Raw genomic sequence first — 15,178 nt, forward strand, 5'->3', positions numbered from 1 at the left:
GCCCCATCTTGCCGTCCTCCCGGAGCAGGGCTGTGTTTGACGGCAGTGGGATGTGTTTAGTGGTGGCGGCTCGGGATCTCTGCGGCTCAGGGCAGGGGCCGCTCTGCAGGGCCTGGCTTCTCCCCCGGCCTTTCACAGCCCGCGAGGGCTCGGCCATTTTTCCTCCATTTCGTTGTCTCTCGCCGCCTGGTTTCTTTTGAACGATGCGCTGCGGGCCGAGCCCGCCGCCCTCCCACCGCCGCTCGCTGGGGCCCGGGGAGGGGCGAGCGCGGCCGGGCCGCACCAGGCCGCGGCCTGCGGGGCCGCAACGCGGGGATCGCGCCCGCGGGAGCCGCACCGGGAGGTGCAGGGGGGACCCTCCCGGTGCCACCGGCGGGCGCGGGGGGCTGTGCGGGCTGGGGGCCCCTCCGGCACCGCCGGGGCCTCACGGGCGGGCCGGGCCGGGCGGGCGCTGCCGCCGTCCCGCGCCGCCGCCTCACGTGTCCCCCCTCCCTCCCCGCCCCTTCACCCGCCGCAGTACCGCCGCCGCGCCCTCCGACTTCCCGTAAAGAGTCCGCAACGCCCGCCCGCCCCGAGCCCGCCCCGCGCCCCCTGCCCCCGCCCCGCCGGCCCCGCGGGGCAGCCCCGAGCCCGCGGGTGCGGCCGCCGCGCCCCCCCGGCCTCGCTGCTCTCCTCAGACCGCGGCGCGGCGCGGCCGCCGCCCGCCCCCCCTTCATCCTCCCCCCCTCCCGCGGATCCCTCCGCGCCGCGCTCCGCTCCCTCCGCCCCGCTCGCACTGTTTGGGAGCAACCGGCCGAGCCAGCGGCGCCCCGGCCCCGCCAGCGCAGCGCGGACCGGCCGAGCGCACCCACAGCCCGGCGCGACCCCCGGCGCTCTCCCTCCCCTCCTTCCTCGCCATGTCCCTCAAGCAAGCGGCGGCGGCGGCGCAGCCCGCCGGCAACAACCGCAAGCCCCCCGGCGGCGGCGGCGGCGGCCCCGGCCTCCCGTCAGCCGCGGGCAGGCAGAACATGGGCAGGTGGGTGCGCAGTGCCGCGGGACCGGCCCCGGCTCCCGCTCTGCTCCCGGCGCGGGCGCCGCTCGCCCGCCCCCGCCGCCCCCCCCCCCCAACCCCCCCGCGCCCCGCACCGGCCTCTCCATGGGCGGCGGCGGCGGCGGTGCGGGGGGGGCGCGGGGCCCGCAGCATGGCGGGGCCGGGGCGGGGGCCGCGATGGCGGCGGGCGCGGCCCCGCCGAGGGGGTTCCGCAGTGGCGGGGCGAGGCCGGGCCGCGGCCGGGTTGCCCTTCAGGCGCGGGGAGGGCACGGCGGGGGAGGCTCCGTGGCGGGGGGCGCCGACGTGACCCGCCTGCCGAGGCGGCGCGGGGGGAGCGGGGGGCGCGGGGCCCGCACGTGCCGGGGCCGGCGCGGGAAGGGCCGCGGGCGATGGCGGCGGGGCCGGGGGGCGGCCCGGGCGGGGAAAGGGGGCGGCGATCCGGGGCCCCGCGATGGCGGCGCGGCGCCCTCGACTCACCCGGTGTGTGTGTGTGTGTATTTATTTATTTTAACATCTAGGGGGTGTGATTGTTTTTTCTTATTAGTTTTTATTTTTACTCGTATTATTATTTTTATAATTCTCATTTTTAATATTATTTGTTATTATTATTTTTTTTTTTTTAAATGGGAAGCGCAGTGAGATTCTCGCGGGAAGGCAGGCGAGGCCGCGCCGCTGGATGGTGGCTCCGAGGCCTCGCCTTTTCCCGGATTTTTGGGGCAGGGATCCTGCAGAGGATGAGCTCTCCCCTCTCCTCGCCCCCCCCGCCCCCCCCGCCCCGCACTCACTGCCCCTGGAAGATCCATCCCGCTCCTTCCCTTAGTATTACGTACATAAACCCACACCTATTTTCCCGTTCCTCTCCCTCAAATAATAAACTTGGTAGTGCCGTGAATTTTTCCGGGGCTGTGGGGGTCATAACAAACGATCAGAGTGGGACGGTAACAGTTCTGAAGGTCACAGTCGCTCAGAGCAGTTTCATTTCGGGTTTTATTCGTCTTCCTCCTCAGCTGAACGTTTATTCCCACTCAGTTTTGGGCCCTGGCAATAAAACGGAATTTACAGTGGCCCCATTGTTGGACATCACTGGAAATGGGGCTTTACTTTGTTCCCAGCCCGTGGAACTGGAAGCGGAAGAGCTTTGGAAGGGTTGAAAAGGACAAAATAAATAACAACAACAATACCTTGGCAGCTCAGGGCACCCATTTGATGGGTTTTACATGTGGCATTGGGCTGGACGTGATGTTTGCTGTGCTCTGTCCCTGCCAGCGCACAGTGGCACTGTAGAGGTTAACCTGAAGGGCAACAAAACCCACAGCTGATTTTTTTTTGGAATTCAGTCTGATGAGGGGCACTTGCCTGTATAGATTTGGGCATTTGAACTTCAATTTCACTCCCAAGTTTAATCTTAAAGCCACTGGATTTCTCCTACCAGTGTTGTATTTTTAGTTTTGCTGGAGAAATCCCACCTCAGAACTCCTTAAGGAGTCCTGGTGGGGCTGCTGAACAACTGACAGAGGTCTTCCCACTCTTTTTTGTTAATTTTTCAAGTTATTTCTGAATGAGGGGTCTGTAAAATCACAGCCCCGTGGAACACCTTCAGAGAACTTATCCTATTGCTGTCCTGAAGAGAAGTCCTGTCTTTTTGGGAGTACAAATTCAGGGATGGTTCGTGCTGCAAATCTGTCCATGTAAATGAAAAGCTGAGTGGCTTTTCTGTTTAAAAAATCAAAATTTAGGTGGCCTGCATCTTCATACCAATTTGATGCGTTGTATCATTTAATAGCAACTTAAAACATCTCCAATTTTTGCCAAGCTTTCCTCCCAGCAGCTCATTTCCCTGCAACCCTAGCATTCCCTTTCTTACCTTAAATACAAGAAAATGTTACTTTTCATGGCTAAGTTGCTTTTAAAAGCTTAGTTTGGGCAGAAAACTCATGGATAATTAGCTGTCCTGGGCCTAATTTTCTGCTGGGAGTTTATTGCTGTAAGAACTGGGCTGAGCTTTTCGTCCTTGTACCTCTGATCATGAGTGGAGGGTGTTGGTCTCCATGGGCTCACAGTGATGGACATCTCTGTTTCATGTTGGGAAAGGTAAAATCTTGTGTGAACAAACAAGGCATTCCAGGGGTTTTCATTATACCATTAATTTTCCCTTTACATAAGGGGAAAAATCAGAAACGAAGATACTTTTAGAAGTGTTCAAGAAAAAAAGAAAGATGAATACCTTTTTTATGAAGAGGCCCCAAGTGAAATGCTGGGTTTGATATGGCAGGTGGGCTGGGGCTGAAGGGGAGATGCCAAGAGCACAATGAACTGTAATTAGGGAAAGTGTGGACCTGGTTCCCAAACCTGCTCCCTGTGCTGGTCAGAACATTATCTAACATGTGCTTTTTGTGTCTGAGTTTTGTCCTTATGCAAGCACAGGAGGGTTGGCTGCCCTCTGGTTGGAAGTTGTATCCATCCCAGCCTTCCTCCAAGCTCTTCATCCTTTTTTGTTATTAATTTCCCCCATTGTTATTTTGTTGAGGGCAAAGACTCAGGTTTTGGTTACAATTGTGGCAGAAGGGATTTTTCATTTTGGTAACTTTCTTGCCTAGCTGGACATGGGGGTCATTTGAGAAGACTCTAAAGTACTACCCTTTAAAAATGGCTTTTCCCATTAAAAACTAAAACTGAAATAATCCCATGGATAAGTCTCAAAAACAAGCTACACACACTTCTTGCCAACATTTATTCTCCTTTTTCCTTGACATCCTTTTTTATAAGCTTAAGGAAAGGCTAGGAGAGGTGTCAATCCTGTTCAGACTGAAGGAATTGGGAATATTGAGTGCCAAGGCAGTGGGATATAATGGGAGTGACTGTTCTGGAGGGCTGATCACACGTGCCATTCAGAGGGTTTCTAGTTTGTTCTCACGTCTTTGTGTGGGTTTTAGTGCAACTGTGCAAAACTGCTGAGCAAAATGCCTGGTTAACCTGCAGGTCTCTTCCCTTAGCACTGAGAACGCACTTCAGCATGATATTATATCCCTGATTTTGAGTAACTTTTAATTTAACAACTGATTCATGGCAATGTAGATGAAGAAGGTTCTACAGTGACTAAGCCCATCAGCAGGTTACTGGTGTGCACTGGGTCAGACTGGAGGCAGGTTATTCCATATCCAGATGCTACAGAAGCTGTCATTTCTTGTGGAAACAGGAATTGACATTATTGATGTCAGTAGTGGGGGAAAAAACTACAGAAAACAAACCTGCAGGACTTGCATAATCTTAATTGACAGCTTTGGTTCATTTGACTTTATACAGCCGAACACTACACTGAAATAAAACCTTGTACTTCCGATTTCTTCCTCAGAAGAAAAGCTTTCCCAGCTCTCTGCACTAGAATTCTTTAGAATATCCTGTAAATTTGCTTTCCAAGCTGCAGTAAGATCAGTGCTCCAGAAACATCCATTCACTCTTAAATTGAGTACTCTTTGTAGCTGCACTTCTGCACTAGGCATTAATTGCAGGGTGATTGCATTTATTTCTTAGTCTCAAAGTGAAGATGCCACTGGAGAGAAAAGCTGAGACTTTCTTTCACATGCAGGACTTTGTTTCCCTTGCCTTAGTTTTCACTTAACTGGGAAAATATAAATGTGTGACCTTGTTTTGCTTATACAAACGCTCTACTTGGCATGTAAACATAGGGAGGAGGAGGGATGTGAGGAATAGGGTAGGAAATACTCATAAAAATAGAAAAAAATGTGTAAGTCGCTGCTGGGGAAAAATATTTATTGTGCAGCATTTGGGCCCTGCTGGAGACTTTGACTCTTCAGGTGTCAGTGCTGGACTGAAGGAGTTGGCTACTAAGTGTAATTGCTTGATGGTACTTCGTAGTTTCTGATTTTATGTCTTTGCTACCCCAAAGCAAAGGGTTTCCAGGTTGGGTTTGCCAAGCTGCCCAGGTTTACCTTTAACCACATTTCTGCAATGCAAAGTGCATTTTTTTTTTTAAATTTTCCATACTTGCTGTAATGAAAATGGGGTTTTAGGTAGCAGTGCCAAATTACTACTGACCCTTCTGGATTCCCCCATTCTTAGTTTTACTCTCTTGTTCTAAATTATGTTAAACTTCTGGCAAAACCCACTTGCTTTCTGCTTTTGCAGAGATTTTAAGTGGGTTTTTTTCATTTGATACATCAAAGATGTGTCAAAGGGTAGTTTGAACTTGAGTTTTCACCTATTGGAATATGAAACTCAAGTTGGTGGCCTCAGTTTTAGGAGAAGACACAGTTTTGGCTGTATTGTTGAATTGGATTGGTGAATATCTTCATTTTTTTCCTCTTGGTGAATGTCTTTCCTTTTTTTTCAATGGTTTATGTTTAACACAAGCTGGAAAACAAAAGGCCAGGTCTTTAAAGAGATATGTTAGATCAGAGTAATATAAAGAATTTCTGCAGGTACCTTAACCCTTGGCTGATGTAGAATTTGGGACCTCTTGCCAACATGGATGTGCACAAGCAGTTTATTTCTTAAAGAAATGTGGGTAGGAAGGGTAATTTTGGAAATGTGGTAAGAGATGGAAAATCCAGAACAGTTGGGTTGATGCTTGGAGGGAATGCTCCAAACTTTCTGACCAGTCCGGCAACCCAGTTATTTAAGTTCTAAGAATACTTTGTCACTAAAAATGGGATGGTTTCTATTGCAAAGGCACCAAACTCTTTCCCTTTTGACCATTTCTGTAGCTGATGAAGGAGGAGGATCTAAAATCCTTGAGACCAACAGATAGAACTGCTGAAATTGGTTGACTTTGGCCAAGTCCTGTGAGCGGCCGTGGTGGTTCCGTTTCTGATTGTAATAGAAGGACAAGTCAGAACTGGACTGAACCTCTTGTTTGGGGGTTTCTCATCTGGTGAAATGACTTTCAGAAACAGAGGGATCATTCCTCTGAATTTTATGCAAAAATGCTGTTCCAGGTTGCCATTTAACAAATGGCAGGTTTAGGAAATGGTGAGAGTTTCTTGTCTCCAGAGCAAGGTGAAGTTGTGAAGCTTCTATGGACAGTTCAGGCTGATGGTAGTTAAATAAAGATTATTTGCATTAGAATTTGTGGTTTTTTTCTCTGAGATTAGTGTTCTGCAATATTCTGAGAATGCCTGCTGGGCCCCCCAAATCTGCAGGTCCTGCCATCAGCAGATGTCACCAGTGTGGGGGATGCTCTGAGACCACATTTTGTTGCAGAAACTTGTTTTCTTAAATGAGGCAGGTGATAGTTTAGTGGGTTTTCATTTTTTCTTCATTAAATCCTTTCATGGCTCTCTGATGGCCTTTATTTCTACCAAATTTATTGGAGAGTTATTTATGTTCGTTGGGAGAGAAGTTCCTTTGATTTCTTGACTGTCCCATGAGCCTTATTTTTAAGGGCATGTTATTTTGAGGGGTAGATTGGTGTTTTCAAAAGCAGTTGAATGCAGTGAAGGTGTTCAAGAGCTCTCAGCAACCTGGTCTAGTGGAAGGTGCCCCTGCCCATGGCAGGGGCTTGGATTGAGATCATCTTTAAGATCCTTTCCAGCCCAAACCATTCTGGGATTCCATGACATTCTGTGGGATTTAGATTTCAGTGTTGTTTGGATATTTTGAAACATGGACGTGATTCTTTGTGTCTCTTTAATGAAATGGTTGTGCATCAATAAGGTGGTTCTATTTTAAAAACTTTTTTTTTTTTCAGTAGAAGACTTAATTTTGCCTCACATTATGCTTGGGGCGCTCCTGAAGTTGTAATATAAATCTAAATCACTATGAGAAGTATTTGAAACTGGGACTTCTTGGTACAAGGAAGGAACTTAGAATTAAGACACACCAGTGGATCTGAAGAACTGGAGCTGTTGTGGACTTACCAGCTGCAGGGATGTTTTGGGACTGAGATGGCTGAGGTGAAGGGCACAGACTGATCCAGCTCAGCTTGCAGGGTATCTCGAGCATCCAGGTTAATTTGAAAGCTTATGGAAGTGTCCTGAGTGCTGCACATAGGCAGGTTTGCATTAAAAGGAGTCAGTGTTTTGGAGAGGATGGACAGACTTAATTACTTTATCTTGCTGGGTTGTGAGAGCAGTTGGAAACAAGCTCTGTGGGTTGAGCCTCACAACCAGGGCTCCTCAGTTATTTGGGTGGCCCTTCATCTGACACAGTGACAAGTTCAGAGCCTCAGAGAAGGACCCTCCTAAGTAGGGGTTGAGCCTGAACTGAGGTTTGGTTTTGTGTGCTGGTAAGGTTTGGAATTTGGAACAATGGCATAGGCTTAGTATTTTCTTCATTTTCTCCTTTAGTTAATTGTAAGTAACCCCCTGCCTGCTAAAGGCACTTGCTGGCAGGTCAGGAATTTGGAGGATGAACTCAATGGGCCTGTAATTGTCAGGTTCTGCTCTATGGGAATGCTGGTTTTCCTGATCCCATTCTCAACTCTGTATTAAGATGGGGTTTGGAATTCTTACGTGGTAAGAAATGCAGCAGTTTGGGCAGTTGTTTTAATCACATCCCCTGTGTGTGTTTAATTCCAGAGGCCGCAGCAGTGGCAAAGGACCACCTCAGCCTACGGTAAGTTTGAGGTTTCTCCTCATTGTACCACTCCTGGTAAGAGGAAACAACTTAGAGACATAAGAATAGCAGATACTGGAATGTTCTCCCAGTTTTTTCCTTTGGATACTTGAGACTGAGATACAATTTTCTAAAGAGTAGCATCTTGCATTCATTTAAGTCTCCTGGGAGGGTGAAGGGTGGAAGGTTCTCTTAAACTTTTGACTACACTTACATAAATATTCTGCATTTTCCTGCAATTCTAGTTGTAGATGTGAATAACATTTAGCTTGAGGCAGTGCTTTTTGAACTAGTTCCTATTTGGAGATTCTAACGTTGGCTTCTCCCTTAAAGAGATTTAAGACAGCATTTAATTAAATAAAAATAACTATTTTATTTAGCTTTACTATAAAATTGCTAACTCAGTATTCTCCTACCCCCAATGTCTTTAGTTATTCTCAAAGCTATATATGATTGAAGTATAGATGTGGCTTGACTTGTAGAACATCATTTTATCAGAGCTAAAGATGTGGATCTTTGAACTGCACCAATCAAATATTTGCCCATTTGTTATTGGCCTGATTTTCAAAGATGGCTAATTTGGGGGTATGGAGCAGAAGTAGGAAGGTTTAAAAGGGCCACAGTTTACTTATATTAACATTTATTGAAGATATCAAGGCACTTGAGTAAAAATAAAGAAACTTTGAGGGAGTCTGGTGAAAAAGGCCATATGCAAACACTAAACATCATCCAAGTGTTGGTCTTCATGTCCTGTGTGCTGAGTGCTGAGCACAGGAGTGTCCTCAGACGTGTCTTTGCAGCCCAGGGAAGTGGCTGGCACAGAGCAGTAAGTGGATTAAGGAGCTGACAGTTGAAAAGATGTGTTGTCAGTGGAAAAGCTCAGAATATGGTGAGGTCCCTGCTCATTTCACAAGCACAGAGTTGACAGGGAGAGATACCAGTTATTGCAACAAAGCACAGACATCCTCAGCAGTGAATGTGTCCTGGTGGTACCTGGTGAGCTCTCCCAGTCAGGGTTTCAGATCCTGGTGCTGCAGTGAATGACTTTGGACTGTTTTAATAACAGGGTTTGTAGCAATTTGGCGCTCGACGATTCGACGGCTTTGGCTCCTGTTAACGGGTGTAATCAGGGCTGGGAGATGAAAAGATGTGGTTCAGCAGCCTGAAAGCACCTTTTCACTTCTGCACCACTTGGAGTGCCTTGCTCTTGACGGTTCTTAAGGCAGAGAGGGATGTCAGCAGGGCTCTTCCAGTCAGAAAACAAAGCCCTGCTGACGCCCCTCGAGTCTGTGCATGAGCTTCACCCAACCAGCCAGAGAATTTCAGTATTGAGTGATATTTCCTTGTTTATTGAGTGGGATTTTTATCTTGTTTGGAAGGGTGTTAGATCTTTAATTGGTCAGAGAAAAGCTAATGGTCCTTTAAAAATCTCCTGTGTCATATTCAATATTAATTTAAATATACATTCTATGTATATTGCCTGAGTAAGGCTTTGAACCAGTGTTTCTAGGAACTCATACGAAGGCCAGCATTGGTTTGGGTGCTCTGAATTTTAGAACTGTTACAAGTTTTTCTCCTGTATTCATGATTTCTTTCTTATTTTTCAGATTTCTTTCGATGGCATCTATGCAAACATGAGAATGGTTCACATACTCACATCAGTTGTTGTAAGTCTTCATGTTTGGAAGAGGGGAAACAGTTCCTGTAGTGACAGAGAATTGTTAACTAGTCCAGTAATTGTAATATGATGGAGTGAATATTAAATTTTAGGCACTTTCTGCCAACTTGATCTCAATAATTCTGTATTTTTGACTTGGAAAGATTTTAATTTGTAGAGGTACAGCAGATTTCTTAGGTGCACTGGTCATATTTTGAATTTTCTGTTTTTAGAGAGGTTATGGGTAAATAAAATGGGTCTGTGTGCAAGGATTAGAACCCTTTCTCCCAGATTCCAAAGGAAGTCCTGACATGCCAAAATTAAATCCCACATCTCCTTGAGTCCATGTTAAGCTTTCATCCTTTTTTGTACCCACACATGGACAGATCTTGGTTTTCAGCAAGAACTTCTTTGTGCTTTAACTGGTCAAGAGTCTTGTAAGAACCAAATATGCTCCTGTGAGTATCTTTAAATCCCTCCAGAGCAGCACATACACACGCAGCTGTTTGCAGCTGCAGAGCACAGCAGTGGGTCTGTAAATTGGCAGGTGCTGAATGAGGAGATCTGACTGAAAATTGAACTGTTTTTTTACACAATGCACTTATGTAAGGAATACATGTTTAAGAAAAATCACTGACATGTCATTTGTCTCATTGAAAGTTATATTTTCATTTTTCTTGCGTTCTAGGGATCCAAATGTGAAGTACAGGTGAAAAATGGTGGTATATATGAAGGAGTTTTTAAAACCTACAGTCCTAAGGTAATTTTTTGACATTTTGACTCTTATTTTCAAAGCTCCTGATAATCAGTGTTTGATTAAAACGTGACTATTTTGTTTAGTTCGAATATTTACTGTGAATTATTTTGACTACTTGCACAAGCAGATTGTAAATGTCTGGGGTTTTTTTTGCAAGTAGGTGAATTTATTGAGTAGCTGATGGTGCATTAATTGAGAGCCTTTCTGTGTGTCCCACAGTGTGATTTGGTGGTTGATGCTGCTCATCGGAAAACTGCAGAATCCAGTTTGGGGCCAAAACGTGAAGACATTCTGGAGAGTATCCTGTTCAAGTCTTCAGATTTTGTGATGGTGCATTTTAAGGATATGGATACCAATTATGCCAGAAGAGGTATATTTGTTTTTAAAATTGTTCGTTGTCATGAGATCATAAGTCAAGGTTTTTTCAAAGTAGGTGCTTCAGGATCCAAAAATTAAAGTTCACATTCATATTCTTAATTCTTAGCGAGTGCAAAACTCCTGAAATCTCAAATTTATCAAATATGTTTTAAATGGGTTGCAGAACCTTTGTGAGACCACTTGGCTTTGGTGTCTGGAAGGCAAAGCCTTTGTAGTTTTACAAACCATTTTATAGATTCTGTGGGAGATCGACTTTTTTTTTTTTATAAATATCTTTTCTAAATTATGCTGTTAAATGTTATAGAGGAATCCGTGAAGACACAAATTGAGTCTATATTGAGTTAACTTCTGTATCTAAACATGCATTCACTGAAATATTGTAAAAATGCTACTGCAAACAGAGCTCAGAGATCTTTAAAAATCCTCAACTTGTGTTTTTCATTTCTGCTTTGCTACTTGTAGACTTGTAGGCTTTCCAAAATACAGAAGAACCTTGTGGGGTGGCAGACGGGTCTTAAAATCTTGAAGACATGGCTTGAAACTGTCAAAATTAAATTATTTTACAGGCAGTCAGGCAGTTTTCATACTTTTACTGTGTGACCTCCAAGCCCCTAATTATTTTTTGGAACCTGAGAGTCTCATAAGTCAGACAGCTCAATTCCTGTGCAAATTTCTCTCTTTTGGGCAGCAAATTTGAAGGGGTTTTGTGCCTGTGTTGCTGATTTGCTGGGATAAAGAATAAAAGCAAGTGCACAGCTTTGTGTGTGGGGTGGAACTGTGTATGTGTACATTTACAAGTTGATTAACAACTCTCTCTGGGAGCTCAGTGGTTATTGCAACATGTTTTATTCCCATTATCAGAGACTTAGAGATGTGTAGGGACAGAGGACATTTAATGAGATCTTTCTCTCTTCACCTTGTGTGGATGTTCTTGCCTGATTTAAAGCTGAAGAATGAGAGGTTTGTTTTGGTTTTTTTCTCAAGGAATTTTGCTTTTCCCAGAAGATGATGCATAATGTCAGAGCAAGTGTAGCATTGAAATGCAGATAGGTTCCAGGTTCTGGATGGGACTTGGAATTTAAATTACACAAGAACTGTTTTATAATGGGTCTGCTATGAACTTCACTTTAATGTTAATGCAAATGGGGCTCTGCCTTATCCAGTCTTCATAGGTTTTGAACAGACTGAAGGAAAAATACGCTCCTGCTTCTAGGAATGGACATTTTCTAGAAGAAAATGACTGCTTCAGGTCGAGCAGTCCCTCAGTTCACTTTATTAGGTGGAATATCTCGGAGTGTAAATCTCTTAAGTACTGGAGAGGAGAGTTGAAATAAAGCTGTAGAGACTTGGAGCAAGATAAACTGGAAGGCTGCAAAACTTGATAACTCATAGTGGGTAAATTAGTCTGCTTTCCATTTTGTCTCAAAAATGTGTTATCTTGAAATGACACTTAAAAGTGTAACTCTGATCACACCTTCACATTAGAGCAATGAGGGGCTCTCTGCTTCCTGGGTAATTAAATAAGCAAGGATTCAAAAGAATGGAAGTGTGTGAGCGTGCACACAGGAACTGCTGGCCTTTTGTTCATGTAAATAAACCCAAATCTTCATGGCAGTGGGTCAGATAAACCTGTGATTCACAGTGAAAACTGAGTCTAAACTCCTGAATGAGGAGATGGTGCTCCTTGTCTTGGGAACCGTCACTGCCTGGTGCTCAAAGTGGGACAGGGACAAATACCTTTAAATTGTCTAACCCTCAGTGTTTTTTGGCTTTCACAGACAAATAAGGAGACAATTTGGAAATATTTGATTGGAAAGGCTTTCTCTGCTTTAAAAATGTAGTCCAAGAAAGGGGCACTTCACGAGCTCTCTGTTGAGAGGCTTACCTAGAATAGGGATTGTTGTCAGTCTCACCTGGAATAAGGTTTGTTGGGATCTCTTTGTGTAGTTTCTTACCTCTTAGGAGGCTGTTGGAATTTTGGGGAGCCCTAGAACTAAACTAAATTTCTGCAGAAATTTGTGTTTTGAAAATTTTAGTGCATCCTGGTTTCCCAGTTCAGTATCTGGAGTAATGTGGATTTTTATTCTGGCTTTTATTCTCTGCCGGGCTGGAGGAGTTTGGGCAAGAGACTCCTGAAGATGTTCACTGGATTGAGTCACAAGTCAGGCAATAAAGACTGGAAGAGGACTGGGAAAAAGCAGCAGGGAGAAAGAGAATGGGATGGAGAAGAGAGGAAAATACAGCTGTGTGTGAAGAACCATCCAACAGAGCCTGCCAGGCAGCTCCCAGTGCTATCAGAGCGGTGCAGCTTTGGGGCAGGAGCCGATAACTCGTCCTGCAGCTGCATCAGAGTTCAGGGGAGGGAACACCAGGCTTGGGGTGGGTGAAATTGGGAGCAGCACAGGTACATTTGTGCCAAGCGTGACACTGCACCTTCAAATGCACCGCTGGAGAAAGAATGGTGTCTGCCCAGATTGTAGAAATTGGAAGGGTTGGGAGAAAAACTTTTAGGTCTGTGTGGACAGGGGCGTTGTAGCAGTTAATGTTTAAAAAGTAAATCTGTCCCCACTTCCCAGGCCTGTATTTGCAGCTCTGTCAGTCTGCACAGACCTTTCTGCTTGTGCAGGTGCTTGTTAGGCTTCAGAAAGAATGGAAAGGATCACCTGAGGTCTCTGTGGAACTGAGGTTTGCTGCAGTACAGGCTGATGAATGACACATGCTTTGGAAAACTCAGGTGAAGCTGTGTTACACCCATCACCCCCTTTCAGACTGTTCTGTCTGCCTTTAAATTGGGACTGACACCGAGTTCTGCACATGCACTGGAAATCAACTGCTCCAGACCTGCTCTGAGGTGCAAGTTGAAATCCTGGGCTGTGCATTAACACGTCACATCTTTCTGCTTCACCTCTTGAGTGCTGAGATCTCAGAGCTGCTGCGCGATCTGGTTTTACAGAAGAAGCTTCCAGCTTTCCTGGAGCCCTAAACACTGATAGTGCTGGTTTGCATATGATTCAAATTTCATCAAGGCTTTGGAGTTGCCTTCTTGGCTTCTCTTTAAAGACAAGACAATTGAAACATCATAACTACTGTTAAAGTAAAAGATTTCTACAATGTTTTTATTGGGTTTTGGCTCTGTTGCTGCACTCTGAGAAAAATATCACAAATGCAATGAAAAACAAGGCAGAAGAGAATTGGCTGTTAAGGCTTTTCCTTGAATTAGCACTGCAAGTGGCCTCCTTCCAGGGAAAGTGTTGCAAGGGGAATAGCAGTAGGCATCTTATGAACAAAGGAAGGAAATGTTGGCTCAGCAGAGCTGGTGGTAACTGGTTTTAATGTTTCAAATCAGTAGTAAGTAGTTACAAAACAAATGAGAGTTTACTGTTGAAACCTTTAAGGTGAAAGCTCAGTTTACTTTGGGCCTTGCTTAGGCTTGATCAAAGCTTCAGTGTGAGCATCAGCACCTTTGGCAATGATGGGTTTCATGGCATTTGAACTGCAGACTTGCACTTAATTGCATATTTGTGCTCTTCACCATTAGTAGCTCAAAATATGTTTGTGGGAACGAGCACATTGGACACTGAAGTTAATTAAACCCTGACTCCTAATTGCTCTATTCTGGCACTTTTTTCTTTAACTCATTTAATGGCACATGCTTGAAGAATTTGCCCAAGCTGAGTTTTTCACAGAATGTATATTTTTGATTTGTATTACTGTGATTTTCTCTTGTCCTTGGGATTTTTTTTCCAGTTACCAGGCTTTAAAACAGAAGTAGATCCTTGATACCCAACTCCTTTGCTTGTGAAATGTCACATTAAGCAGGTACAGAGGCAGTGGGGACTAATTGAGTGTTACAGCTCCAGCCCTTTGTTTCACCAGGTTTTGTTTGATCTTTAACTTGGGTTTTACGGTGTAGAAAAGGGATTGATTAAAAATTTGGCCGTGTCAAGGTGTCATGTGAATTGCTCCTTCAACAGCTCAGAGATAAGAGGCACCAGATAAGGGGAGGCTGAGCCTGTGCAGTGTCTTGTCTGTTATTACTCTGCCAGTCAGCACTTGGAGCAGCAGCTCATGTTTTAGCTCCTGCTTTGCTAATAATCATACGAACAGTGTTTTTGTTTTGGAAACTTTTATTTTTAGAATTTTTTACATACGTTCTCAATCTTGTTGCTCATTAATTTCGGTGGAGGCTTGTTTGACTTGCTGGATTTTTAATCTTGGTCTCCCGTGTGTCTGCCAGGCTGTTTGTTCCAGGAAAATAGTGATCTGTGCCTTGAGGTACCGTTCTGCTACATTTAAACTTTGCCTGGATGCTCTGGAGACCATATTGTCTGACTGGAAGTCTGCCTTTGTAGCTTAAATTTCTCCTAACTCTGGACTTTCTTTGAGTTGTAGAGGTTAAACTGGTGCAGTCTCGCTTGTGACTGTCATTCTAAAATGAGAAATGCAGAGTAGTGAAGGTTCCTGTGCCCCATGATACACTGGATTCTACTAGGAAGCTGAGCAGTGACATAAGTACACATCTTATTCAGACCTGTAGCATTTGGTAGATAGAGGAGTTTTTGTTTTGACTCGTTTTTCCCTCAGTTCATCTGTGTCATTACAATAACAGCACTGCTGGATGTTTATGTGGCTGTTTAAATAAGAAAATTAGTGGGTTGAGTAGATGAGTCTTGTTAAGCTGGTATTTTATTCACTGTATCCAAAATGGCACAGTTGTGTGGAGTTTGCCTGAAGGAATTTAATAGAAATGAAGGAAACAGTGCTGTGAAACACAGATTGTCTC

General features: G+C 45.2%; 1 protein-coding gene across 11 annotated transcripts in view; it reads left to right on the top strand.

The window, feature by feature from the left end:
• Positions 1–760: 760 nt before the first annotated feature.
• The window catches only part of ATXN2 (ataxin 2), a 51,140-nt gene continuing 36,722 nt past the window's right edge, over positions 761–15,178 (top strand). For 6 of the 11 annotated variants that reach the window (XM_039380341.1, XM_027714907.2, XM_027714909.2 and 3 more), the window contains exons 1-5: positions 762–1,015; positions 7,567–7,603; positions 9,211–9,270; positions 9,949–10,020; positions 10,237–10,387. In XM_039380341.1, the coding sequence (XP_039236275.1) occupies positions 897–1,015; positions 7,567–7,603; positions 9,211–9,270; positions 9,949–10,020; positions 10,237–10,387 (439 nt within the window). In that variant the 5' untranslated portion in view covers positions 762–896. Of the gene's footprint in view, positions 1,016–7,566; positions 7,604–9,210; positions 9,271–9,948; positions 10,021–10,236; positions 10,388–15,178 lie in introns of all 11 variants that reach the window. The other 5 variants (XM_027714914.2, XM_027714915.2, XM_027714916.2 and 2 more) reach the window with 2 other exon arrangements.

This window comes from Pipra filicauda, unplaced genomic scaffold (assembly GCF_003945595.2).
Source record: "Pipra filicauda isolate LSUMZ 115617 unplaced genomic scaffold, ASM394559v2 scaffold192_size1418226_pilon, whole genome shotgun sequence".
NCBI classification, from domain to species: Eukaryota; Metazoa; Chordata; class Aves; order Passeriformes; family Pipridae; genus Pipra; species Pipra filicauda.